This window comes from Condylura cristata, unplaced genomic scaffold, assembly GCF_000260355.1.
Source record: "Condylura cristata isolate star-nosed mole 26May11 unplaced genomic scaffold, ConCri1.0 scaffold00015, whole genome shotgun sequence".
Classification (NCBI taxonomy): domain Eukaryota; kingdom Metazoa; phylum Chordata; class Mammalia; order Eulipotyphla; family Talpidae; genus Condylura; species Condylura cristata.
In genome coordinates, this window is record NW_004567116.1 from 28,273,252 (window position 1) to 28,301,228 (window position 27,977).

Here is a 27,977-nt window from a genome sequence, read left to right on the forward strand (position 1 = left end):
TGGTAATTTTTTTGTCACAAGCCTCGTTCAATAAACCTTAAAGATGTTCCCCATTGTGGACTGCCTGGCAGAGGTAGAAATTTTGCTAATCGGAGCAGCAACCATTCCTCTCCCAAACCTTCACCTTCTTCATTACTAACACTGGAACTTACAGTAGTTGATAAAAATCTAAAAAGAAACCTCACTCATAATAAACTTAATCTTATATCTTCTTGTTCCATAGCTATGCTATAGATTATCTTCTTGAGTAAGAGCCAGAAATAACAAACCAGTACCATGTTTTAATCCTATAACCACGTTTTGATGAAAGAATGTGTGGGTTCTAAACTTCTGCTTTCTGTTCTTTGTTGTGGGCAGTACCCTGATTTAGAAAATGTGTTCTGTTTCATGAGTTCTGACACTATGCTTTGTCTTTTTTTTTTAATATGCTACTAAACAGAAGGGTCATGTCTCCCACCCACAAATTAACCCAAGGCTAAAGGGCCTAAGTGACCGTTTTGGCAGGAGTTTGGACACCTTTGAACATGGTGGTGGCCATTCTTACAACCACAAACAGATTGAGGTATGAATGCTTCCATTGGTGCTTCTTTGGGTGGGGGACTGGAATGTTCAGTCATACACTAGTTTTTTTTTTTTTTTTTTTAAAGTGACAAGCACTCAACCTAAGCACTATGCAATCTTCCCCTTTTCCCTACTCCTAGGAGAGCTCATTTTTGCTCCTTTTCTTTCAATGACAAAGGCAAACCCCAAACGAATGTTTGTGAATTTAGTGTTTATTGCTCTATATTTGGCAAATTCTTTTCATCATGGGGTCTTCCCATTTACATTAGTCCTCTTACTCCTTTGCTTTTTAATGTATTATGCTAAATAGTATTTAAAAACTTAAATATTTATAAAAAAATGTCCTTTGAACATATCATCTGAACCCTGTAAAGTTGATAAAATTTTGCTTGTAAACAAAAATAGTGGAGGTTCAGAAAGGTCAAGTTACTTAACCAAGGCTACAAAATATTCATGGTGTCGTCACAACTACTACCTGAATCAAGGTTTCTGATTCAGTTTTCTGAGACTGAAGTGGGGTTGGGTATTTGGGCCAGACTACTTTTTTTGTTTGTTTGTCTCACAATAAACATCTATAGTATTCCATTTAGATTAAACTCCCAGCAAAGTTCCTTTTTGGCTTTTGTGAGATAGTCTTACCCATTAGAAGATAGCTTGTATGGTTCTTTTGAAAACCAAGTCCTTTTCTGCTACAGGGATCCTGTCTTTCTCTCTCCAATTTCATGCTTAATTCTGCTCCTATATCATTGGAGTTCTTCTTTGGGACTCTCAGATACTTACTGGAGAGTTGCCAGGTATATGTTGAATCACGAAAGAATGGAAACAGGTTGCCTCTAATTGAAATACACTTTAGCTTTCTGGGTAAAATTTAATATTGGGAAATTCAACTAAAAAAAAAAACAAAAGAAAAGAATTGTATATAGCAAAGTTGTATAACCGGCTCCTATTGGCTTTGCCAGTTTATACATATCAAACACTAGTAATCAGTAAAGTGTCCCTTTGGCATTCTCTTCTTTGCATGTGAATCTGCATTTTATTTTATTTTTTTCCAAAATGATAAAGTTCACTCCTAAGAAGAAAGATGAAGACAAGATCAAAGGCCACCTTGGGGGTAGCCTAAGGAAGAGTTTCAGAATTTGTTGTCTCCCTTTTACTTCCCTTTCACTTTGATATGCAGTACACAGGGGGTTTCCACCCAAACATGACCAGGCATATACTGTCAAAGTATCTGCTGTCTTCTATACACCTAGAAGGAATTTCATTTTTTAAGACTTTCTTTTGGTTGTAGAGAAGGTATGATATTTCTGGACATTCTGAAAAATCTGGCACAGTTAGGAGGGCAAAACAGAGTGATAACTTGATTTTTTAAGAACAAGATTTTCTGTATAATGACATATAGTAAGTTTATTAAACTTTAGAGTCTTCAAAAAATATGAAATCAGGTAGACTTGGCTCAAATTCAAATTTTCCCTTCCTTTTTGACTTTTATTTTCTCTTGAGATGAATTCTAGTCCATTAATCTTCCTTTAGCCAATTTTCTACTCAGTTTTCTCTTTCACTTAATGATGTTGTCTCTCTTCTATACCATCACCCTCTCTAATGCTGTCAAGTCTGGTTATTTTTCTACTTTTTTGGACATGTAATATCATATAGATGAGTGCTTTACCTCAGTAGCTTTGAGCAGTGCTAACCAAGAAGCACAATATATGCCATAAATCTCTTACTTTAGTTAGACTAAATTAGGAGCCCGTTAATATGGTTGTCCTCATAGTTTTGCCATTAAAGTTTTAGACTCATTTGAGTGTCCTGGGTTTATATACTTTCTTGCTTAGTTCTTTTTCTTGTTTTTTTTTTTTTTTAATATCTTCATCCTGCGTATTAGAAAATGTTTGCTTTATTTGCTTGTATGAACACTGGTTAGAAAAGATCAACCTTCTTTGTAAAGGCAGGTTTCCCAAACTTACCTGGTATGAATAAGGCATTTCTATTGGGACATCCATGAGCAGTACAGTGGAAAACAATATCGAAACTGCTGCAGTTTCAGCAAATCTACAGCAAAAGTAGAGAGAAAATTTAATATTTTGCTTTGTTGATTTTAAAGTCTGCTTTCTTTTCTAGCTAGTATTTTCTACCCTCTTTGACAGTCTAAAATGTGCAGTTCTGTCAACAATCAATCATAATCATGATAATCTGTTGATACTTAAGAAACATTGTAATTATGTTAGTACAGAAACAAAGATTCTTAGGAAGAATGGCACCCAGTAACACCTATTTACCAACACACACTCCCTCTCCCACTTCCAAACACGCCCTGCTGCATTGTTCAGAACTGGTCCTCTTTACTTAACATTACATTTCATTTGTCCTTCAAAGGTTTTCACTCCTAACATAGTGAGCCTTCATGAATCTTCACAACATTCATAGTTATATCATAGATGCCTGAAATTTTGTTATCAAGTAGGGAAAAGATATTTGAAACAGGTCTTTCTTTAAGATAGGAAGATGCAAGAAAGGTTTTATTTTTTTGGCACACTGTGCCGGTGTACACTAAGGCATGGTTTTCTTTGCCTCAGGGGCACCATTTAAGAGAGAGAAGGCCAAAGAGTGCTATTTTTAGTTGAACAGTTCAGCAGATGGAGGCATGAATACTCATATGTCTGAGGGTTGAGGGGCTTGAACCATTAATTTTGATAATGAATTAAACCCTGGGAACAATCAGAAACTGGAACTCTAAGATTACAGTGCTTTTGACCTTTAGAGAACAGAGGGCACTTGCTACAGTAAACAATATATTATATTGCTACTTATTTCAATTCTCTCACCCTTATAAATTTCAAGACCAGTTGCCATTTGCTTTCCTTAGCTATGTTAGCATTGGTCCTTCAAGTAAGTCAAAAAGAATGTTAAGGAAGGGGTGAGGGAGTATAATGAGGTAGTCATGTAAATATGGCCTTTAAATAGCCAAGATGTTATATTGTGCCCCAGAAATACTGTCTCAGAAACTAAGCTCTGTATGACTTTTTTTAAGTGAAAAAGCAGTTTTAGCATATTGATTCAGTTCATGTGGTTACGTTCATTATGATAGGTTCTTAAATTAATTTTTGTTTTGTTTTTAATTGGGAGTAATGTTGCCTCATACTTGTAGATTATATTAAACACAATCTGGTGCTATATCATGCAAAATGATACACCTGTCTCATACCTTCTTATTAAATGATGCATGCTTCTCTTTAGCAAATACAGCAGTTAAATATCACACAGCTTAAGAATTTCTAATTAAAATAACTCCACATGTCAGCATATTGGTAATGTATTATTTTAATCCATTTATTTTGTTTATGAAACAGTGACATATGTTTAGATTGTGAAATATATGAGCCTTAAAAATCACTTTATTGAAGAAAATTAATTCCTACAGTACTGTCTCAGTAATGTGTTCACTCACCCAGTCAGTCACTGGCGGCACTGCCAGTCTTAATGTTGGATAGACACACTTACCATTTTTATCTGCATAACAGTCTTGGAAAGAAGCAATAACTGTTCTTTTCCTGAGTTCCAAATGATCAGGTCTTTCTTTCTTTGCTTTTTTCTCCCTTATTCATTAATTCAAACCTTTCCCCCAAAACACTTCTGTTGCTTTTCCTTTTTTAAAAATACAGTAAGAGATGGGACTTAGTGTATGTGTAAGGGATTCTGAGAGACCAATCAAAATTAAAAACAAGCTAGTTACCTTTTCAAAGTTAGACATAGTAATTTGTTTGCCAGCAAGAAGATGTTTGGGTCAACCCTGAGATAAAGTGACTGTCAGCAGTTATTCCTACAAGACAAGTAATTTCACTCAGTGTATTACTGACAGATTGCTCACTTGTCTGAATCACTAGAGAAAACAAACTTAATATTGTTACAGACAAGAGTTTCTGTCTTCATTAGCTTCAGAGAATGTTTTTTATCGAGTATTCAAAAGTCTACCAAGCTTTAGTTAGAAAATATTTTAACAGTTCTTATAATGATAGTATAGATAGTAGATTAAATGAAAAGAATTAAATTTGAAAAAAGTTAAAAATCAATATAAATTCATTTTCACTTTAATTTGATGGGTTTATGTGTAGTTTAGAGAAGATTTGAGGAAAGAAATATAATTAGAGCCTTAAAACACTAGCAAACCCTATCAACCATAAGTTATTTTTAAATGAGACTATTAAAGTCTTGCCAAGTTTGCAAAGATGGAGAACAATTGAAGTGTTTGCAAAAGCTAATACAAACATATTTTATTTAAATTGTATCAGCATTTTTTGTGCTACAAATGGGAAGTGAAGAAGTGCTCACCAAACATTGAGAATATTCTATTTCTATTTCAGTTCCAGTCTGAATCTTTCTGATATTGTATTTAGATGCTCTTTGGCTCATACCTTGTCTCTTCTTGTTTGCAATTGTAAACATGCCTCAGTGTTATGGAGGAATGAGATGGTGAGTTAACTTTGCTGGGACGGCTCTGAAGGTTGTGATTTCTAGTAGAGAGTTGAATGAAGAGTTGATAAGAGTTGCCTATTACTGGAGAAACAGGAATGCCCTGATTCAAAGCTTGGTTTGAGAATGCCAACCATGGTGTTGGGCTTTAATGGGAAATAGTTGCTTTTCTCTCAGTTTGTCTTTCCTCAACCCTTTTGACTATAACATTGTGGTGGAACTTGGAGGGACCATTATGACTAGGACAAATGAGCTGTGGACTAATGGCATGAGTTTCACGTTAGAATCAAAATCCTGGATTATAATTTTCATTTTAATTTACTTGCTATGTTCTACATAGACTGGTCTCAAATTACCGTTCCTGTTTCACTGTAAAAAGGAAGATAAAAAGTGGAATAATGAGGCATGTATTAAATTTTCTCAATTACCATTAGAATAGGAAAAAACCCTTAACGTTCTAATTAGCAATCAATTCTACTCTAGCTTTGATACCTAAAGTGCTTCTGAAGAGTACCCCTAATTTATTAGAACTTAAAGTACTGAATTTAGAAATTTTGCCTCATGTATTGTTGAATTCCCAATATTGCGCGGCATAGTAGTTGGCTAAAATGAATTTTATCTCTGGTAGACATATGAGACCAAAGCTTTGAAAAAAATTTATGTTTGGTCAGTTGCTCTGCTTTTAGGAAACATTGTTTTGTATAAACAACCTTTTATTCTATATAGTCTGCTTAAGAAAAGCTGAAGATACTGTATGATTCCTGGTGGAAGTTAAAGAAATAAAGGTTAATCAAAGAAGAATGTAAAATGTGGAGACATTTCTTAGTGTTTGGAAATCTAATTTATTGTGTTCAACAAAGCAAAGAAATTTATGCCTACCCACAAAATTAAAATGGGCCAAAGGATTTTCTTTCAGACAGTTGATTTTCAGTTGGTTTTACAATAATATCAAAAGGTTGAGAATATAGCTTTTCTTACATGATCCTTGCTAAGCTTTTGGTTAATCACTCCTTACATTATTTGAATGAAATGATATTCACCTATAGTCACAAAAATATTTTAGTAGGATCCCAGGACCCTACAAATACAAAATCAGTAAAACCCTCTATATTTTTTTTTTATTTCCACCAACAATCATTTAGCTTCACCCTCTCAATTAATCCACTCAACAGGTGGTTCCCAGTGTGTGAATACTTGTACTTAAATAGACTGCTTGTAAGATACAATGATTTCTAAAGTAGTGACAGGTATTTCTGTTCCCCCAAACTGGAGTTTATAGCTAATGTTTGGTTGGTATCAAGTATCATATATTTGTTTGCGCATATGCTGTAATAAAACTATGTTGGAATTCAGAGAGATAATGTGATTAGGGCTATATTGGAAGGTTGAAAACAAAACATTGTAGTGTTTTAGAAAATGCTTCATTCTAGTTTTCATCCATAATTATGTCAGGGTATGCAACATTCAGGAAATTTAAATTAAAAAAAAGAAATGATGAAATATGTTGACATGTCAGATAACAGAATAAACAAACCAACAGAATACACTAGCCAGCACAAAATCATTTTAGAAATAACTTTAGTGAAGTACAATTGACTTACAAAAAGGTGCACATAGTTAATATATACAACTGGATGGATGAGTTTTGAAAATGAGTATTTCTCTATGAAATCTATGTCATAAACATACACATGACCTCCAAAAGTTTTCTTCCACCATTATTAGTATGTGATGAAAGCATTTATCATAAGATCTACTCTGTTAGTGATTCATTATACAATGCAGTATTATTAAGTATAGGTTGTATGATATACACTAGATCTGTAAGACTTACTCATTTGTGTAACTGAAAATTTTTATCCCTTGACTAATACATTACTCTTGTTTCCCCTGTTCTTATCTGGTAACCATCATTCCACTTTCAGCTTCTATGAGTTTGACTATTTTAGATTCCTCATATAAGAATGTATCATATATTTGTCCTCCTGTGTCCTTTCTGTGTCTGACTTTTTCATCTCATGTAATGTCTTTCAAGTTCACACAGGGTCTTGCAAATGGCAAGATTTCCTCCTTTCTAAAAGTCTAAATAGTATTCCATTATATATACACTTACATATAACTCATTTTTTAATCCATTCATTTATTAAGACATATATTTTGTTTTTATGCTTTGACTTTTGTGAGCAATGCTGTAATCAATCTGTGATAGTAAATTTCAGTTCTTTTGGTCAAATACCTTGAGTTTCTAGTCATACATTAAGTTTTTAATCCATTCCACATTAAATTTGTGTATGGTTTAAGATAAAGTTCCAATTTCATTAATTTGCTTGTGAATATTCAGTTTTTGCAATGCCATTTTTTGAAGAGACTATTTTCTTCCCACTGAGATTTTTGGCACTAGATCATTTGAAACTGATGTGCAGATTTATTTATAGGTTTTCTACCCTATTATATTGATCTATATATCTGTTTTATGTCAGTAGCATTTATGTGTTAAATGCAATAGCTTTGTAGTATGTTTTGAAATCAGGACTTGTGATACCTCTAGCTTTATTGTTCTTGTACAAGATTGCTTTGGCTGTTTGGATCTTTTATGGTTGTATATAAATTTTAGATTTTTTAAATTTCTGTTAAATTATACTAGTGGTATTTTGTTAAGGGTTTCACTGAGTCTATAGATCACTTTGAGTAAGCTATTTTAATCATGTTAATTCTTCTAATCCACATTTTTTTTTAAGAATACTTAATTAAAAGGGAGGGATTGAGAATCTATAGTTGGATGTGTTCCTCCCATAGACATGCTCAAAGGAGGGATAAAACTTAAATAAGTATATAGTTATTACTGTATGAAGCAGAGTTAAGTGGGTATTTATTCTTTACTGTATGTTTCTCTTATAGCACAAGCAATAAAACAAATAACCAACCTTTAATAAAATTAACCAAATGATGATTTTTGGTATCTTATCAGTGATTTCTCCAACACTATAGACCTTGAGCAGTATGAACTAAAACAAAAATAAATGATACAAATGTATAAAATATTATTGCTTAAAATCTTTGTGTTGACGAGCTCAAAACCTACAAAAGTACCCATTTGAATCCAATTTGAAACAAAGTACTTGTAACAAGAAAATCTTTTTTTTGGGGAGTGTGGATATTTATCAACTTTCACTCTATTTTACTTACTTGTTTAAATTAAAGCAAATGTGAAATATGATATAATTTATTTTTTAAATTGTTATTTGAAATTATAGTTGTTAGCTCTGAATATGATTGTTACAGTGACATGATATCCATTGTACCAGGTTTGTATCAAAATTTTTTTTGAGGGAACTGATAAGCATTATCAGAATATTTATAAAAGTTTGTATGACAATCCAAACATAATGAATTTAATCATTTAATCATTCAATGAATATTTGTATTCATTTAGGACCTGTTACATGTCTGGTACGACTCTAGGCAGGTGATCTTTAACAATTTTTCCCATAGGGTTCAGATAACAATGGAGGTGTACATTTTTCCTTGTTATGAATTGGAGGGCTAAGGTGGTTGGAAATTCTACTGGCATATAGTAAGTAGAGACCAGAAGTGATACTAATTGTTTTGAATGCACATGATAGTCCCTCAAAGCAAAAAAAAAAAAAAAAAAAAAATCTAGTATAAAATATCAGTGGCACTGAGGTTGAGAAAATCTGTTTTAGATACTGAGGAGATAATCAGTGAATAAAAAGTCCCTGCCCTCCTGAAGTTGACTTTCTAGTGGGAAAAAGATAAACTAAGGAAAGAGATCTATTATTGAGGAGTTGGAATTTTTCTATTATTAACAGAAATATCATCTACCTATCTCTATACACATGGATGTGCTTGAACATATTTTAAAAATTTGAGACCTATTTGATTACATATCCTCAGTTCTTTGTTTTGCTTTGATTTTCGAAGCCAAGGCTTCTTTTTTCTAATGGGTCACTTCTGATTAGAGCAGTCACAATTCTCCTTAGGTTCATCTTTTCATTTATATTAAGCATACACTATACTCTGACTTTCCATAATGGAATATGACTTCTGACTATAGTAGTATATAAGTCTATCTTTCAGAGTGAAGTAAATATGAAGTTTGGACCTGTGAGCTGTTCATTAGTTTTTATAGGATACTATGTATTGAGATCACGTAGGATGAGTGGAATCATTCTTGTCAGAGAACCTATATTTAATATGTGAGTTTGATAAAGGAAACCTGAATTTCCTTCTAAAATCAAAATCAAACATAACAGATCTAAGAATAGTATGAATATTATATATGCATACCTATATAAGACATATAATGTAGCCTTTTACAGTCGAATAAATAATTTATATTTAGCTTTTTTAATAAACATGCTTTAATATTAGAAGGAAAAAAAGATCAGATTGATTAAGTGACGTGGAACATAATACTCATCATTTATACAAAATAAAACTACTATACAGCTAGTTTTTACAGCTTTTTATAATTTGTCTCTTGACCAGAAACTTTTGTTTGTAAGCCCTGCTTACTTGTATTTAGGGGCCCAATCATTTAAGAAACTTTCTTATACAACTTGTTCCTCTCATATTGTAATATTCAAGTGAATTAAAAGTAGCTTACTAAAATTGTAACAAGGAAAAATTTCAAAGTGGATATGAGATACTGGGCACCCCAAAGTTCACATATTTTCCAGATATCCAGTTAAATGACCAGAAGAAACTTTAAGCTTCATAGAAGCTTAAAAGCTGGGTAGGATAAAAACCACCACAAAACCTAACTTATTCTGTAGCTTTCTTTTGAGGAAAATTCTTAGAATGCTGCTGAATGCCAGAGCTCCGTTTTTCTGAGAATTTCTGAGGCTGCCTTATAATCTCAAGTTCTGATGCGTCTCCTAGAGTACTGGTGAGGGTGTCCTTGCCCAGCCTCGCCTGTGCTGCCCTCTGAGCATGTTCCGCAGGTTGCATGCCAGCAGATGAAGCAGATGTTTGACCATACTGGAATGGAGTGCCTGCTGCATCAGGAGCTGGGGATTCCTCTTGACATCTGGACATTGCTGGGTTGGGCTGCCTGCCTCAGGCCAAGAGCTGCAGGAGCTGTGGGGCAGAGAGCACAGTCTTTGCTGCTCTTTAAGCGATTAGTGCACTGAGGCAGCAATAATGTTGAATTATCGCTTGGCTGCTTTCTTCTCAGGAATCTGGGGACAATAGGAGAGTCAGGAAGGTTGCATTGACAGTAAAGTCATGTTCAGAGAAACACGATTAATTATAAAGTATTCAAGAGCTTTATTTTAAATGATTTAATTTACAAATTTACAAAATAGCTCTAGACAGTATCTGAAATTTTTAGAACCAAAAGCCTAGTGACTTAAAGATGTATATGCTTTTCTCATTTCATATGGCTAGTATAGAACCATTATTTCAGCAGTGTTCAAATTTTAGAGTTTGGTCAAGTTGTACAGAAGATACAGCATCTACTAAAAAGAGAAAATGCACTAGTATTTGCAGTACTGGAGAAAAAATTCTCTAACGTAAGGGGAAGGAAGACTTTTAGGTGAGAGTTTGACTGATTTATGTATTGCCTTTTACAGATTCACTTTATCACACTGAAAACTGGTCTACATTTGCTACCCAGAGAGCTGAAACCATCTGTTACACCAATTTCCTTTATGATATGTGCTATCTAAGCACAATAGATGTTGAAATGGGTAGTTTAAAATGCATTTTGTGATGAACAGTTGTCACATTAGGTTGCTTTTCCTCTTAAAATTTTTCATTAGTGAGACCTGTATGCTCAAAGAAGGATTCTTATAAGCATCTTATGACCATTGACATTCCCAGTAATACATTGGAAAAGAATGCTAGGTTGCTCTCACTTAACCTCTCATGTTCTAAGGGGGGCTGTATTTAATTAATGCTGGTGAGAGGCCAACCTGAGAGACTGAGGAAAGTGATTGAGCTGCGTTTTCCAACCTCTGCTCTATTCAGCTGGGAGAAGGAAAAAAAAATAGAAAAAATACTGTTTTCTGAAATCCCCTCTAACTAAGCTGAATTTCAACAGGCCATTTAATGCTCAAATGGACAAAGGTATTACTTCAGTCATTGAATTGTATCAAACTCTTTCTCAGAGGTCCAGTTTTAAAACTCTATAGGAAAAGTGGCTTAGCATCATATTCTCAATGAATTGTCATTTGGCCTGCTTAAAAAAATATATTTTTTTTCAAAATAAGAGAGAGAAACACTGTCACTAATTGGGGTAGAGTATGTGCCCCCAAACCAGTTATCACTACACTGGAGTTGTCCTCCAAAGTATGGGAACTTCTTAAACTACACAGAGACAGATACACTCCTCTTTGCAGTGTTTTTGATCACATCAGAATGTCTTCCTCATGTCCAAGGAAGTTGTTTGTTTTAGGCCCCGAGGAGTGGTCTCTGAATAGTGAATAATTACATTTTTTGACTTAGGCACAGAACAGTAGAGATAGTGAGTGAGAGAGAGAGAGAGAGAGAGAGAGAGAGAGAGAGAGGGGTCCTCGTGGAGCTAGTAGAGGCCTATCTGTACCGATTTGGGAAGAAGTCCTAATTCTTGATTCATTTATCAGTGGTTTTAATAGAAAAGCATTTCTTAATTGCAGAGCCAAACAGTTACACACAATCCATTTATGTCCTCCCATACTCCTCCTGATCTTAAATCCATTTCTGCCACATTTTCTGATTATGAAACACTATATCCAAATACAGACAAGTACCTTATCATTAAACAGAAAAGTGACTGTGCATCAACAGGTAGTCATTTGCTGCCAAGTTTGGAACAGCATTTTTACTCTTTAACACCTTGCTTGCTCTCTGACATGTTTTCTGTATATACAATATTGAATGGCTTGGAGTTTCAATAAAGGTATGCTTCTTGGTTCCACAACACTTCTTTAGTTAAAAAAAAAATTCTATCTCTGTCTACATACATATCTATAGCTGAGTCAGTCTACTCATCTGTGAAATGGAGGTAAAAGACTTCCCATATTGTGAGGATTTAAATAAAGCAGTGCAAATCACTTAGCAAATGTTTGCTTGTGGTAAATGTTCAGCAAATGTCATTTTTCTCCACATCCTTAGACTCCAAACTCTCTTATTCATTCATTAATTTAACAAAATTTTTTTACAAACAAGTACTATGTACTTTTGTACTCTTATAAGCAGGTAAACTAAACAGGTTCTTCACTTCTAACAATAATAGTCTAGATAAAAAAATCAATTAGATGAATAATACTTTATGGTAATAAGAACAGATAACATAGGACTAACCATTTTGTGTGTGTGTGTTGATTGACCAAGTGGCTGTGTATAGACTCTTTGAAAGCTTTTCATCCTAATGCCTATACCTGAGTTCTTGGAACATATACCTGAATTCCAAAAACATGAGTCCTGATGTAATACTCTTTAGCAAGAAATTGTAACCAGCTAGTCATTGAGGTACTCTAAATTGGACTTTCTGCAATCAAGAAAAATAATGCATCAGTATTGTAAGCAAATCCGTCACAAATAGTCAGATTGTAAAATAACATTGACTTCAGGAGCTAGAATGTTCCTTGGAGGCCCTCAGATTCAAATTCAAATTCTGGTTCTATGAGCTTAGGCAAACTAATCTTTAGAACCTGTACCCAGGTTCTATTAAATAGGATTAGGAATAATCCATACCCTGCAGGACAGTTGTGGGGAATAAATAAAAAATGCTTGTGAAAGTGTGTACACTACCTGATCTTCTACTGAAGAAGCAGAGACACAGAGAGATGGGGTCACTTGACCAAAGTCATACAGTTTGTCAGTGATCTGGGTTAGCGTATGTAGAAATGTGAAGGAACATGTAAAGAATTTGGTTAAATTTGGTTGCTTCTTATAAATAAGTTTTGGATATGTTGAGCTAAAATAAAACAGAAGACAAAGAACAATGTATCTCATGCTTCTATGCATTTTAGGCATGAGTACAAAGAGTTTTAGGAGGTACATAGTTTTTGAGATTGAGTATACGAACCTATTGAAAATATTCATTAAAAAATAACGTGTATTATAGTGTAAGGTCACAACAGTGCTGGTAGCAGTGACAGGACCAGATTGTGAACTTACATTAGCATGAAGAATCAATCAGTTATTTAAATAATACATTTATGCTTTTAATCCCAAAATGTTTATGTAGGAAATGCTCTTTATTTCTTATTTAGGTAATACTATGATATGAAGAACTTGATAACTGCCCTCAGAGGACTCACAATCTAGTAAACATTATAATAATTATTAGAAAAGGTATGTTTTTGAACAGACTAAGGTAGAGGCTTGTAGGTATCTTAATGACTGAGTGTGGTGTGGTGACAACACTTGAAAAAGGTGACCCTGTACCTCTGAAACATACAATGTTGTAAACTTTATTAAAAAAAAATAGAAATACCGATTGTCTGAAAATCTTAAACAGTCTGTGTATTCTTATTTCAAACAGATTATTCCAGATTATTGAACTAAGGGCTTCGTAGAGTAAAAAAAGAGACTTAGGTTGGCAATAGAAAGGAAAGCAACAATAGCAACCAGATGTGTTTGGGGAAATTAAAAGCCCAGGGCGGAGGAAGTGCTAAGTTCTACCTGAGAAAGTACTGACTATCTTCATGGATGAGATGATGTTAAAATTAAGTCTTGAAAGGAGAAAGAAAATTCACTAGATTCATGGGAGAATGATAGAGAGTACAGAGAAGAAAAAAAACCCTCCAAGCACAGCCTGTCCGTGGGTCTACCAGCCATAAACAGCATGGCACATTCTGAAAACAACAGGCAGTCTGGTACAGGTTAAGTGCACAAGAGCAAGACTAGGTGAGATTGGAAAGGTAAGCAAGGGGTCAGATCACAAGGTACCTTTTACAGTACACTTGGGAATGGCCAATGCATGTGATAGACATGGTTTTATTCACATTATAAATGGCAACATGGTACAAGGTATAGTGAACAGCTTTATGACGTGATATTCCTCTATTAATTTGATCTTTAGTTTACATTGCCCATTACACTAGATTTAATAGTTAGGGAATAGTTTAATAATTAGGGAGCTATGTTTGGTAAGATTGATAGACCCTTTAGTACAATGGTACCCTGTGGCAAGTGAAACAGTACAAATAGTGTAATGATATACACAGAATAAACAAAACTGCTTAGTATTGAAGCAAAGCCAAGGGCCAACCATTTCCTTGGGATTTGGGGAAATCTTGTAACCTGAAGTTTGTACTAAACCAAATCATAGTTAGCACATTGCTTTTTAGTGAATGGACCTTAGTACTGTATTTCAACCAAATGATGAAGCAAAGAGCAAAAATCTATAAAGAAAAACTATGGTTCTTCTAATTGTTAATGCCTTGCAATTATGCCCCTTTCTGGGATAATAAAATATTCCTTGGCAGAGGTCAGGATCTCTGCCACTGACTTATTTAACAGATCCTCTTAACATCTGTCCTGCAGACTGTGCACTTTATTAACCGACAAGAGACCCAACAGACTTAGCCTGCTGTGTCCCTTTTTCACATTCACACAGCTGTGGATTAACTCAGACTTTCCAGAAGAGGACCAACCAGAAGGGATAGTAATGTTATTGGCTGATTCTAAAAAGATGGGAAAAAAGAGCAGAAACAAATGTTGCCCTAGTACAATTCACTGTTTTTAGGGTGACAATTACCAGTCTGTTTTCAAAAGGAATAAAAGCAGCTATTTTACTAAAAAGGAAAGTCTATTCATATCTGTGTGGGAACCTAATCAGGCTCTTGTTTCCAGTGACGATGACTCCACAGTCGCACCAGGTCTGCGACAAGAATGCTCCTTTTGTATGCCGATAATGTGGAAACGATAAAATTTCCTTTAAGAGACATATGTGTTTACATCATGAGATGTGTTATTTAACAAAATGCTTTGTTCTCCTCATATTTTTCTTGCAGAGTTTCATGCTGAGTTGTTTGGCTAGAAATCTTTGATTAACTAGAATTAGTTGCTGAAATAAAATAGACACTTTTGTTTTATGAGTCCTCTTGCTGAGCTGTAAATTATAGTAAAACATATAAGGAGCAATAGAAAGAAGTGCTGATACGAACCTCTGACCCACAACAGGCACAAAACATAAGATTATTCCTTCAAAGAGTTGTAGAGAGACATAAATATTCCATGGTCCACTTGGAATTATGCCCTTATAACAAACTAAAGCTGTGATTTTTCATCATGTAATGAGTGATTTTTAGGGGTATATGGTAGACTTAGAGGACACATTGAGATTCCAAAAATTCCCCCCTAAATTAGAGCTTCGAATGCTTATAGGTTTTTCTCTGTCCAACAAGGATGGCGAAAACAAGAATAAAACAAAGTTCCTGTTTCCTGAATAAAAAAGGCTGAGTTCCCCCCCTTTTTTTTTTCCACAGAGGTGGTATATTTTGTAATTGTTAAGCATTTGTGAAAGTGTGATGACGGTCAGGATGAACATCTTCTTGTAAATGTACTTTTGGGTACTAGTCAAAGGAACAGGTTGGGAGGGCAGACCTGGAAAACCAGAACAGAAGTTCCGTTAACCTAAATCCTTCCTGTGTTGCAGGGACTAGTGTTGGTTCTGCTCAGGGATGTTTTTTCCTGGGCAGGGAGGGGGAAAGGAGTAGGGCTGTTAAATAATTTTATAAGATTGTTTTTTAACTTTTAGTTAACAAAGGCTCTCATTGCTATGAGCATCACTTTCCTGATTGTCCTCAGTGAAAACTAATTTTGATGGCTTTGTTAACTAACCTTTTTGTGCTAACCATTTCTCAATATATACATATATCAAATCATCACCTTAAACTTACACAATGTTATTTGTCAGTTGTATATTAATGAATTTGGGAAAAAAACTAATTGGTCCCAGTCCTGTTGTTGTTTCAGTAGTCATTTGTAAATGACCCATTATATGGTTCATTATATTGAGTTCCCACCTTTCTCTCCTTCCTATCCTTTCTGTGAGCTCCCAAAAGAGAGCTTCTTCATCTTTGCAACTTTAATACATTTTTTGCTAAGTTTAATAAAATACCTAATGCTTTTTGGAATATTGTTATTGGAGTGACTTCTCTTCAAGAGACGTAATTATTAGTAAAAATAGCAATCTAGAAGTATTGACACTTTTTATGTGTATTAACTCATTTACTCCATACAACAATATTTTAAAAGTAAGTACTGTTATTTTCCCATTTTTTCAGATGTGGAAGTTTAAGGCTCAGAGATTAAATAGCTTGCCGGTATCACATAGTTAGTGAACAGCAGTTCTGACTAAAGAGTATGCACCCTTAGTCACTAAGCTGCCCTCTCTCATAACAACATATAAACCTTATTTTTCTAAGTTTCTTCTTCAGTTCTTTGTATTACCTGTTTCATTTGCTGTAAGGAGTTTTCACGGTGGATTATTGAGATACGTATCAATATCATATCTTGTGACAACAAAGTACATTGTATGCTTATTTGAATGAATTTTACTTTGGCTGCTTTAGATAAGGTATCATTTCTTTCTGCTAATTAGGGAATAAGCCATGGGTATTACTGTAGGATACAGATGGCATATTTACATACTGCAAAATGTGCTAAACTTCTCCAACTGGCAATACTAATAATTTGCAGTTTAAAAATGACAGTGGACATAGATCTACAACAGGGATCATTCATTTGAACTGGCAAACTACAGCAGAAAATATAAGATGTAGTAAGTAGATAATTTTTGTGATTATTTCTTGTTTACTTGGTCATTTAAAAGTGAATTCAGAATAATCCTTTATTAGATTGTACTTTTAAATAAAATAAACAGATCTTCAGGTTATAAAACAAAAATAAAATATATCCTTGTCTCTTTCTATATTTATTACAAATGCACACTTCACATTAATATTATTAATATGAAATTTCTTTTAATAAACATACATTTCACATAGATATGAATCACATTCATAGCATGATTCTTATTTATGTTCAATCTTGCAAGATCTTCTGAGAAAGTGAAGTAATTTTTACATAATAAATACATTTATATTTAACCAACAACATTTATCAAGTCTGTTGATCAGCTTGAAAAAATAACATTTAGAAAATATATATTCATGTAACTTTGCTTTTCCAAATATACATTTTAAGAACTTAAATAAAAACATTTTTTTTTCATTGTATACTTACCATGTTTGTCTTCCTTCTGTGTTGTTTTGGAGGTTTCATTAGGGATGAAAATGGAAGGGCATAGAAGCTGGGCAGTTGTAGAATATTTTTCAAGCAACAGCATCTGGTTCCCTGGCAATAATCATGGGCCAAGGCAAGGCAGCCCTGGCTTAGCTCCAGATTTTCATGTGGGTATTGCTGAGGGATTTCCAGGTCTGCCATGTTATTTTAATGGTGTTTCCTAGAAACTCAGAAAAGAATCCAAAGTCCTTTTGATATTACATGAGGACTACATCATCTCTCTCTTGCTATCTTTTTAACACCTTTCTTATTATCCTTTGCCCAGTTCATTTTCCTCTTATTGTTCTTCAAAGGTCTCACACTCAAGTGCACCTTAGCCTCAGGACTTTCACTTATTCTTTGCACCTGTGATGCTATCGCCATGGGTTACTCTTTCACTTCTTTCAGGTCTCTACTCAACTACTGAGTTGCTTTTAGTTTTCCTGACTCCCTCTTTATTTAAAAATCCTCCCTCCCACTTTTAAGTATCTGGTCAACTTTGTAGCACACATCACTGCCATACATGCCTATGTGCTTAGTTATTTGCTTTTTCTTCCTACTCCCTTCCCCAAAGTCAGTCCCCCAAACATAAATAGTAAATTTTGAACCAAAATGTAAAAAATATATTTTTTTAAATATTGGGAAACTAGTATATTAATTTACAAAACGGATTTTGGATTCAGCACATGTACTCAAGTATATATACTCACTGTGAACTTAGCTGTGAAATAGTTTATGGAAAGCAACTGTTAGGTTTCAACTCCCTGCAAGTTTTTATATCCTATTGGTAGGGTCAAGATCCTCTTGTTAAAGATGAGCTACCACTTTGTGACTAGAGAGTTAAAGGAGCATTACAGATGCGAGCTGTACCAGTTGGAGCACATTCAAAGGGCTGGATCTCTTCAGCTTTGCCTTTCCAGCTCTTGGAAACAGAAAGAAAACAGTCAAATTCATTCCCATAATGGTGGTTTCCAACTGCCCTCATTATCACCTTTTTAAATATCTTGCTTCAAGACCTACATTACCAATTGTTTCAATGAGGTAACTTTTGTTTCTGTAAATAAAACATTAGATATTTACGTATTTCATTTTGTACCCTGAAAGAAAAGATAGTTGGAAGAAGCAGAGAGATATTTAGGTTTCTTTTTAAAAATATTGGGAGTTGCTTTTTTTATTCCTAGTTATTTATATAGTACCATTATGTCCTATAAGGAAAAGCTCTTCTGAATGTATTCCAATATTCCAGTATAACTGGAGAATGAATTTTGACTGTTTTATTGTAGCAGGTGACTGAGTACTCTGTTATCTGATAGGTTCTAAATTAAAAAAAAAAATCTTCGTGTCAGGGTAAAACCTTTGACTTGAACCTCTCCCCTATTCTTTTTTTTTTTTTTTCTTACAGTTCTTCTCCACATTCAACATATTCCCCTCACTCTCTCTGCTGCATAATACAATGTGTTATGTCAGAGGAACAAGCTACTCAGTTCTTGGGAAAATAAACAAGAGGATCTCTAGCCAGGAAAACTCTTTTTTCAACTCATTTTTCTTTGCTTGACATTCTTGAGCTGGCTGCAAAGGATAATGAAATGAATTAAACAGGTCCTAGTTCTCCAATAGTCAATGCTTGTCCCATTTTTCCTTTGATTGTTATGGAGAGAAAAATGGTAGAAGTCTCAAAAGGGATGAAAATAGGCCTGCTTCACCTGAGACAGATATTTGGCTTATTCTGTCTGTTTGTCCAAACTTTGATTTTAAAAAACTGAAACACCTTAGCATGAGTATAAACACCTTAATTTAATTACTATGGTTGCATTTTAAAATGTGCAAATTTTGAGGTAAGTATTAAAAGAAAATTATACAACATAAATCATTCTTGGGTACCAAATGACTACTTTTCAAGTTCATTTACCGTAAATTTCTTTTTAATCCTAGGGGAATTGTAGAAAAACATACTTGTTAGTTGCCCTAACCAAAACTCTCAAAGAATGTAGAAATTCTATTGGCGGTCAGCTCTATGAGGAAGGGGAACAACAATATATGAGTCTGAACGTATCCTAGGTGGGGATAAGATAGAGCTACATTCTAGGATTTGTTCTAGCTACTACCCACCAGTTGGCTTTTGTAGGCACTCCACCTTCCTTCTCTAGACTTGGATTTTCTTCATTTTTAGAGCAAAGGGATTCAATGATACTTAGGATTTTTCTTTGGCTAACATTATGCTAACTGGTGTTTCTTAGAAACAAAATCAGTTCATTGCATGATGAATCCATATATTTATGTTTCACAAAGACAGAAACAAAGAAATATAACCTCCTTTTCTAGAGTGAGAATAGGTATGCTAAGAAAAGAGTGAAGAGAAGAGTGATAACAGTTATAAGAAGGTGGAGACAAGGCTGCAGAAGATAATGAAATGAACTAAACAGGTCCTAGTTCTCCAGCAGCTTATAGTCAATGTGGGGCAGTGTTAATTAACAAAGCTTCTGTTAAATACCAGGCATAGTTTTCGTATTGGAGGCCTAAAAACAAATAAGATCTAGTCCTTTCCTCAAGGGACTCCCAATTTGGTGAAAGATGAAATGATGAAAAGAAATTCTATAATATGCACAGGAGCCAGAGGATAAGATACAATGGGGGAATAAAAGGCAGCAATGATCAGATAAAGTTATTTATTTACTTATTTTTTACATCAATCTTTGTTTTGTACATTTTTCATCTCTGTTGTAATTCCCGTGGACTTCCCATCACCAATCATCCATGTATATGGTCAGATAAGGTTTTAAGGAGAAAGTATCTTTTGAGTAAAAACTCAAAAGATGTATAGATTTACAACAAAAAATGAATGTTAGCAGGAAAAGAAAAATGATGGGAGTGGAAAAATATACAGGAGGGACAAGGAGATTGATTTGGAAATTAATCCAGAATGTGAAGAGTGGGAGTGGTAGTTCTTCCCCTACTTCCCCTCTTCCTCTGCTTACCTCCTGTCCCTACCGCCAAATTTCTTCAGTGTCAAATATTAGGGATATAACTAAACAAGTACCTTCTATGCTAAAAACAAGGACTTCAGTTCTTTCCTTCCATAAAACCACAGCTATATTTCCTGGATCATTTTGTTGACATTGGAGGTTTATGAGAAGTAAAGGTATTTGTGATCTCTTTCAAATTATTTTTAAGCTCTCTCCCCCACCCTAGTTCAGTGTGTAATGACTTGTTACAGACACACTTTCTTCCCTGTGCTGAACAAGCATTAAATCAGGCTGCTTAATTACCCCTGTCTCCGTTCCACCTTCTCCCAGCTTCACAGCCCAGCTTGTCCAGCTTTAGCACATGTCTGCTTTAGTAGGAAGAGGAATCATCATCAGCATTGTTTTGAGACAGTAACAAAACTCAGAATATCGTTGGAGAACTGAGCTAGATTTGGTCCCAGTGTTCGGCAGCATCAGGAAAAAATTTCCTTAAAGATATCCCTTCCCCCAAGTCTGCATGTTTTCTCCAGCATCTCTTCTTGCTTCCTTCCCCCACTCCCCCATTAGTGTCTGGTTCACAAGCACAAAATATAAGTTAACCAAGGCTAGGCCTGGCATCTCCAGGAGTTATGTGGAACCATAGGAAATGGGGTAAAATATAAAGAATATAAAATCTTTCTGTAGTGTCTGTTGAATCTTTTTATAGGATGGTATTCTCCCTTCGCTTCCTTTCTTCATTATTTACTGATAAGCAAGTTGTATTTGAGGGAGAAATTTTTTTTTTCTTTCTCTCTGGGCCAGATTCCGACAGACCACTTTAAAATGCCCTTTCTAATTGAAATGACAAAACACAGGAGAATTTACTCCAAAGAGAATCCAGTATGTGAAGTTGGACCTGCTTTTTTATTGTTGGTTTCCATATATACTGGAGCTTACTGGTGCCAATTTAAATCCCCTGTCAATGTTCATTTTATCAAGTTCTCTTATTTCTACCCATATTCTACAAAGTTCTTTTTACTTTATCAGTTACTAAATTGCATCACTAGGATATTTCAAGTATCCTCTATTATGGCTCAAAGATTGATTGGAGGAGGGAATTGTTTAGATTAAACATGTGCCCTTACTTCTTCAAGGTGGCTGGTGATAATTTTAACTCTTCTTTCTCCTTTTGAGGACTGCAAAAATGCTGTTTTCAAAAGGATAGCTATAAGGCATCTGGAGATATAGTTTGCTATTTGAAACCTCAGAACTGCAGCTATATCAGAATCTGTTTTCTCCTTGGACAATGATCCTTGTCTGGTGGCCAAGAACAGGAAATGGGTTTCCCTGTATTGCACTGTCTAGCTTATTTAGAATATTTTTAACTTGCAGAGTAGAAAGTGCATGGACTCAACAATGAGACTGATTTTAAAACATAATAATTTTCCTAACATATAATTATTTTTCTATTAAATAAAATTACAAATATAAACACCTAAAGTAACCTGAGTTAAATGTTCAATATTGAGTTATTTCTGAATGTTTGTTCAGTTAACACATTAGTGAATAGGGCTGAGTGTGGATGCCTGGGTGTCTCTTTATGTGAACATCACGTGACATTTTGAAGAAGAGAATTTGTGCTTTTTCTATGGAACTCCCTATTGAATATCTTATATGATTTTATTATACAAAGCAGGTATATAGGTCTGTATTTGATATGATGGTAAGTAATATATTATGACACTACTACCCATTATAACTTGACATGAATTTGGCTATATTGTAGGCAAAGCAATAATTTTTCCTCAAATAAAATAGTGTTAGATTTCTTAGCTCTTTACCATAGACTAGTGTGCATATTGGAAGACACTCAGGAATTTGGGAAAGGAACACAATAGACTGTGGTGAAGGAGTATGGGTGTGGTAGTAGGGAGTGTGGTGTAGTAATAACTCCTGGAGGGGAAAATTTCATACATCTAAAACTAATGTTCACGAAAAAAAAGAAAGGGAAGAATTTTACCATAAAACAATTCATTTAGTAGGATCTATGGTTTTGTACTTCAAAAAGCTTAATGAAATTAGACTCCAAGTGCAAGATAGTTCATACTCTATTTTTATAATTTTTAGAAGATTTATTTCTTTATGCATACAGAACTAGGGTACAGGCCAGAGGTGTAGGGGCAGTAAGGAGATCCATCAGAGGCATAATGGGGAGAAGAGCAGGCAGATTGACAAAGTACACTGCTGAGGGGAGCAGTGAGTGAAAGAGGGGAGGACTGCTGCACCATGTGGGTCACCTCCCTGGCCGGGGATTGAACTCATGCTGCAGTGCCTGTGGCCAGCTTCATAGTGCTGCTCTTTAACCTGTTGTACCACCAGGGAAGGCCCAAGATAAGTCATACTTTAACAATATATTTATTTTTTTATTTTAAGATTTTTATTTATTTATTCATACAGAACTTGGGTACAAGCCAGAGGTTCAGGGGTGGTGAGATGATTCACCAGATACAGAGTGGGGAACAGAACAGGCAGATCCATGAAGGGGAGCAGCAGCAGGTGGGTCAGGAGAGGTCTGCCATGCCATGTGGGTCACCTCCAGGTCTGGGGATGAAACTCACACTGAAGCAGCTGTGGCTCACTTGCAGTGCTGTGTCCCAACCCACTGCGCCACCAGGGAGGGCCAAAGATTCATTTATTTATAGATTTGTGAGATTTTCATAGGATTTTCTTAATTCAATTTATTAAAAAATATTGGTTGATAAGTTAGTAGTAAAGCATAGAAGAAACATAAAGCATGTGTTTGGTTTTAAGTCCATGCTCTGTCTCTTGGGAATCTGAAATTCTTATGTGGCCTCTTAGACCCTGTCATCTGTTATCTAGTTACACATCATTCTATGTTCACTCAAGAATCCTGCCACAGTAAATTTTTAGGCTTGTCAGAAAACTATCTTCTATTTTGTCTCCTGTGACCTAGAACATTAATAAGGCAGCTGTTTTTTTCTTTATGTATTATTCTTTATCAATCCTTCCATCTGGACAATGCTTACTTAAAATACTATTTTAGAGAAAATATTTTGATCTCTAGGCTATAATAAAAACATTTTTTATAGACTCAGAAAATCTTTGTTTCCTCAGTTATCTCAGTTATCCTAACCATAATTCATAGTTATTTTCTAACCATTGATTTGATATCAGTTTCTCTTTATAACTCCAATAAGGAAAGATCTATTTCTGAGATGCTTCTTGTTATATTTCCAGTGGTTAAGCACAGTGTTTAATAGTAAGCCTTTAGTTGAGCTTTGCCATCGAATGAATTCACCAATTCTGGAAATGTGCTTGAGGTACTTGGGGTGGTTCATTATATATTCATTTCTACATTATCATTTTAGAATGAGTGAGTTCTTTTAACCCCATTACTAGCTAGTTTTATGATTTTGAGCATGTTACTTCCATTCTCTAGACCCCAGCTCATCAGTATATTGATAAGCTCAGATTAGACTAAATGATTTGATAAAACAGCTTCAGTTCTAAGTGCTAAGTACATCAATTTTCAGATTACCAAAATTTTAATGCTGGCTACTTTATTAAAACTAAACAAATAATATAGGTGGAATATTTTTAGCCAAAAAATAGTAAAAGCATTTCTTGAAGTACTCCTATAAACCATGAGGGATTTTATAATTTTAAAAAATATCTGGGTTCATTTTTACACATGTGCACTACATGTCTTCTATATTTTGGGTAGAGAAATTCATCAATATTCCAACCACTGAACCTTTTCAAAACTTGAAATGGAAAAAAAAATCTATATTTCAAAAACAGTTTTCACAACATTTAAGTGTTTATGGAACTGTGGCTAATTCTGTTATGAACTTTACTGTTGATTTTTTTTAACTGTGTTTGAAAAATGAATATTCATTATTATCACGATGACTGTGAACTATGATATGGGGATTCTATGTGAAGACATTTTTGTCACTCCTTACTTAATAATTTATCAGAGTTTAATGGTTTCCTTCCTAAACCAGCATTTTGAAAAGGACTTTAAAAAAACTATTTCAGAACTATTTATTTAAATAATACTTATGCTCTTTCAAAAAAGGTTACAGTAATACTTAGAGAAACTTTTAATTTGTAGGTAATTAGAAAAAATGCTACAACTCTTTAGTTAATACTCAAGGAATATAATTTGTTGGAAGGTTTAAGACAGGGTACTGAAACTAGTAATTATTAAGCAACTACTTAGTCAATATTTTAATAAGTAACTTCAAAAATGAATCATTTCTTGTGAAACAATGTAATTTATCTTGGACTGAATTATGTCCCCCATTTTTACTCAACACCATAAAATTATTAGTCACATATGTAATAATACACCACTACTTTTTGCATCTTTTATAAAGAATATCTCTCCTTAATATTCAGTGACTTATAGCATATTACTGCAGAAAATATTGATTATCTCTTTCTTACTGTTCTTATCCTCTTGTTTGCTTTACTCTTGGTAGCAGTTATTCAAAAATAATTAAGTTTGATCATATCCTTGATCTCTTTACTGTCTGTCAAGCATGATAAGACCTATGTGCATAACTACACATAAAGTTTTTAAAAAGTGACAAATACCTTAGACAAACACAAATCAATTTAAGGATAAATATTTTACATTTCCATATACTTGTTACAAAACTTTGAAACCTTCCGAGTTCCTAACGCAGCATCTTGCATGAAGAACATGGTTAATTAATAAGGTCAACTTTAAAGATGAACCTTTTATGAAATTAATTTGTAAACCTATATCTATTTATTGAAAAGCATTCTTTTAAGCCAATGAGATATAAAGTCTTCAGCCTGAAAGGCATGATATTTATATCTAAAATAATATATTTTGTTAAGCAGAGTGTAAAATTTCTCTTGTGAAGATCTTCTATTGGAATCTATTTTCTGAGTTTGGTTTCAAGGTTCATTGTACTAAATCTTATCTGAAATTCTACCATCCTGTTTGTTTTCATGGAATGTTACTGCCTCTATTATATTAGTTATCACAACTCACAGTTTTTGAGGAGTCACAATTCTTAGGAATCTCAGCTCATGAGGTCTTTCTTGCCTCTCTGGGTCTAACTCACTAAAGGGAGAGAAATCAATGAGTATCAAAGCTTTGGAGAAAGCAATTAATATTATCTCTTGAAAACAACCATACTGTGCTATCTTCTTGTCCATTTTAAAGCATTTCTGAATTTAGTCAGCTTTTGACAGATTTGTTTTCAAAGATTGGTTTTTCTTCCTTTTCACTAATTAAATTTCCCTGAAGATCTCAAGATTGAGTAAAATTGACTTTCTTTTGATCTTGTGAGTGATTGAGGTAAAATGAAAGCATAAGTGATTTATAAGGACCCCGGCTCCTCTAAGAAATGATTTAATATTCAGTTGTAGGGTATATATTGGTCATGATTCCAGTTACTTTACAGTCAACACTTTTTCAACTCTTAACCATCTCCATTACATTCAGTAAAGATCTTCCCATCACTGGCTTAATTTTTCAGAAGTTTTACTTATCCTCCATTGGAAGATACCTGGTTGCAGTTCAAAGAAAAAGGATATTATAGAGTCAAAAGAAGGAAAAAGATAGTCCCATTTACGTTCTATATGCTAGCAGTTTGACTGTCTCACTTGTGAGTTTTTCTTGCCATTGAGTCATTGCACATACAGAATTATGAAACTTTAATTTCTTTAGAGGCTTGTTATATTAGAAAAATTGTTCCAAAGAAAGCAACAATCATGACATAAGCACATCTGGCTCTTGCAAATTATTCTTTATTAAGCTTTCATTTAATTACATGTGCTGAAAGGTCTGTTTTTGATTACTGTAATTTTTTTTATTTGTCCATCTGAATGATAGTAATGCTGGAAATTACATACAAACCACCTGTTTTTTCTCCCCTACTAATATGGCAAAGTTTGAGCTATTTTCTCTATGGTTGATGAACTAGGAAGTTTTCCATTTATTATGATGACTGTCAGCTAATGGCTTAATCTTGATGACAAGAAAAAAAATATTTGAATAGAATTTTCAAACATTAAATAGTTGAAGATAGTATCTGAATTCTGCTTAACCATAGCAGATTATTCCATTCACTTATTGCCAATTTCACTGAAATTGTAATAAACAACAATGAAAGATTTAACTAGGAAAAAGAAGCTTTATTGGCCACAAATATGGCAATATTCTCTCGAGGATTATGCTATATGCTACTTAGAACGAAGGCCCTGAGACAAGAGTGACTATCAATGGGTCACAGAGATCTTGTCAGCAATAATTCTGTCTTGCAGAGGGGTCAGCAAGCCCAGAGTAACTCTTGGTCAACAGTATAAAAGCTATGTTTCTTTCAGGAACCCCTAAAATAGTTCAGATTGATTTCCTAATTCATTAATATTGGAGTTACATGAACAAACCATACTGATACTTAAAGAACTTTAATAAAGATTTTTTGGACAGTAGAAATGAATCTTAAAGACCCATTTAGACATTTTTTTTTGGTACATTTGTGGAAACTGAGTTCTAGAACCCATCAAGTTCTTTGTTCAGAGTCATAAAGTTAGTGCTAGAAGGATCAGGAGTGGAATGGTGATTCTTATACCAGTACTCTTTCTTTCTGTTATGTTATTTGGTCTCTCTTATTTTCATCTTAAAAAAAAAAATGGAGAGTTACAAGGCTGTCAGAGAAATAGTTATCTAACAATGCGGTAAGTTGTTTTATTTTTTTTAAACTCCAATTCAGCTGCATTTAAAGAGATAATGTTTGTCTTCCCTGTTTTGCAGCAGCTCTATGCCGCTCAGCTGGCCAGCATGCAGGTGTCACCTGGAGCAAAGATGCCATCAACTCCACAGCCACCAAACACAGCAGGGGCAGTCTCACCTACTGGGATAAAAAATGAAAAGAGAGGGACCAGCCCTGTAACTCAAGTTAAGGTACTTGCTTTGCAGGATTGTGGAAACAAGTTTGGAAAATAGCTTCACAAGAAAGTAGTGAACCAGGCTGTGTTGGGAATAAACAGCAGGAAACATAGTGACATAAAGAAACCATAGAGTGCTCCTCTTTATGGTAAATTTCATGATGGAACACTGAGAAACAGGTGTTTCCCTTTTGATAACAATAGTGCCATATTGTGAGATCTTTACCTAAATCTGCAAACTCACTTCTCAGGAGTTTTTCCCCTTTGGATTCTAGCTTTCATTTTTTAATGTTCATTGGCATGAATGGCCATGGTTTTATTGCTAGTCTTTGTCATAGACTTGTGACACTTCTCTCAAAGTTCCTTAAACAGGTGGGGAACTGACTTAGAGTAGCAGAGAAGGAGAATCTCAAAACTTAGGGTTTAAAAATCAGGGGGAAAGTGCCAAATACTGGGCTCTAGTCCTTTGATATGTTGATTAAGCTCTCTGGTGTCATCATCTGATCATGCTTTATTACCATACAGTTGTAATAAGATTATCTCCCAGGTTGTGACTAGGGTGTGAATAGCTGTCTTTCCTCACTGATTTTTGTGTCTTAAAACTGGGGGAGTAAGGAGGTTCTGAGTGATAGAAGGAAATACTCCAACTTTGTGCACTGTAGCACATTGATACTACTATTGATGGTTCTCATTGTTTTTTATGATTACCTTTGCTTCCTGCATCAAATTAACAAACTCACACAGTTCAGAGTATCAATTCTTCTGTACAATGACTTATCTGTTTAGAAGGCTATGCTAAGCACAGATGTATTATCA

General features: G+C 34.3%; 1 protein-coding gene across 3 annotated transcripts in view; it reads left to right on the forward strand.

Annotated features, from left to right (window-relative positions):
* SOX6 (SRY (sex determining region Y)-box 6) overlaps positions 1–27,977 on the forward strand; it is a 424,758-nt gene that overhangs the window by 320,165 nt on the left and 76,616 nt on the right. For 2 of the 3 annotated variants that reach the window (XM_004683015.1, XM_004683014.1), the window contains exons 9-10: positions 440–562; positions 27,028–27,177. In XM_004683015.1, the coding sequence (XP_004683072.1) occupies positions 440–562; positions 27,028–27,177 (273 nt within the window). The remainder of the gene's footprint in view (positions 1–439; positions 563–27,027; positions 27,178–27,977) is intronic. The other variant, XM_004683016.2, reaches the window with a different exon arrangement.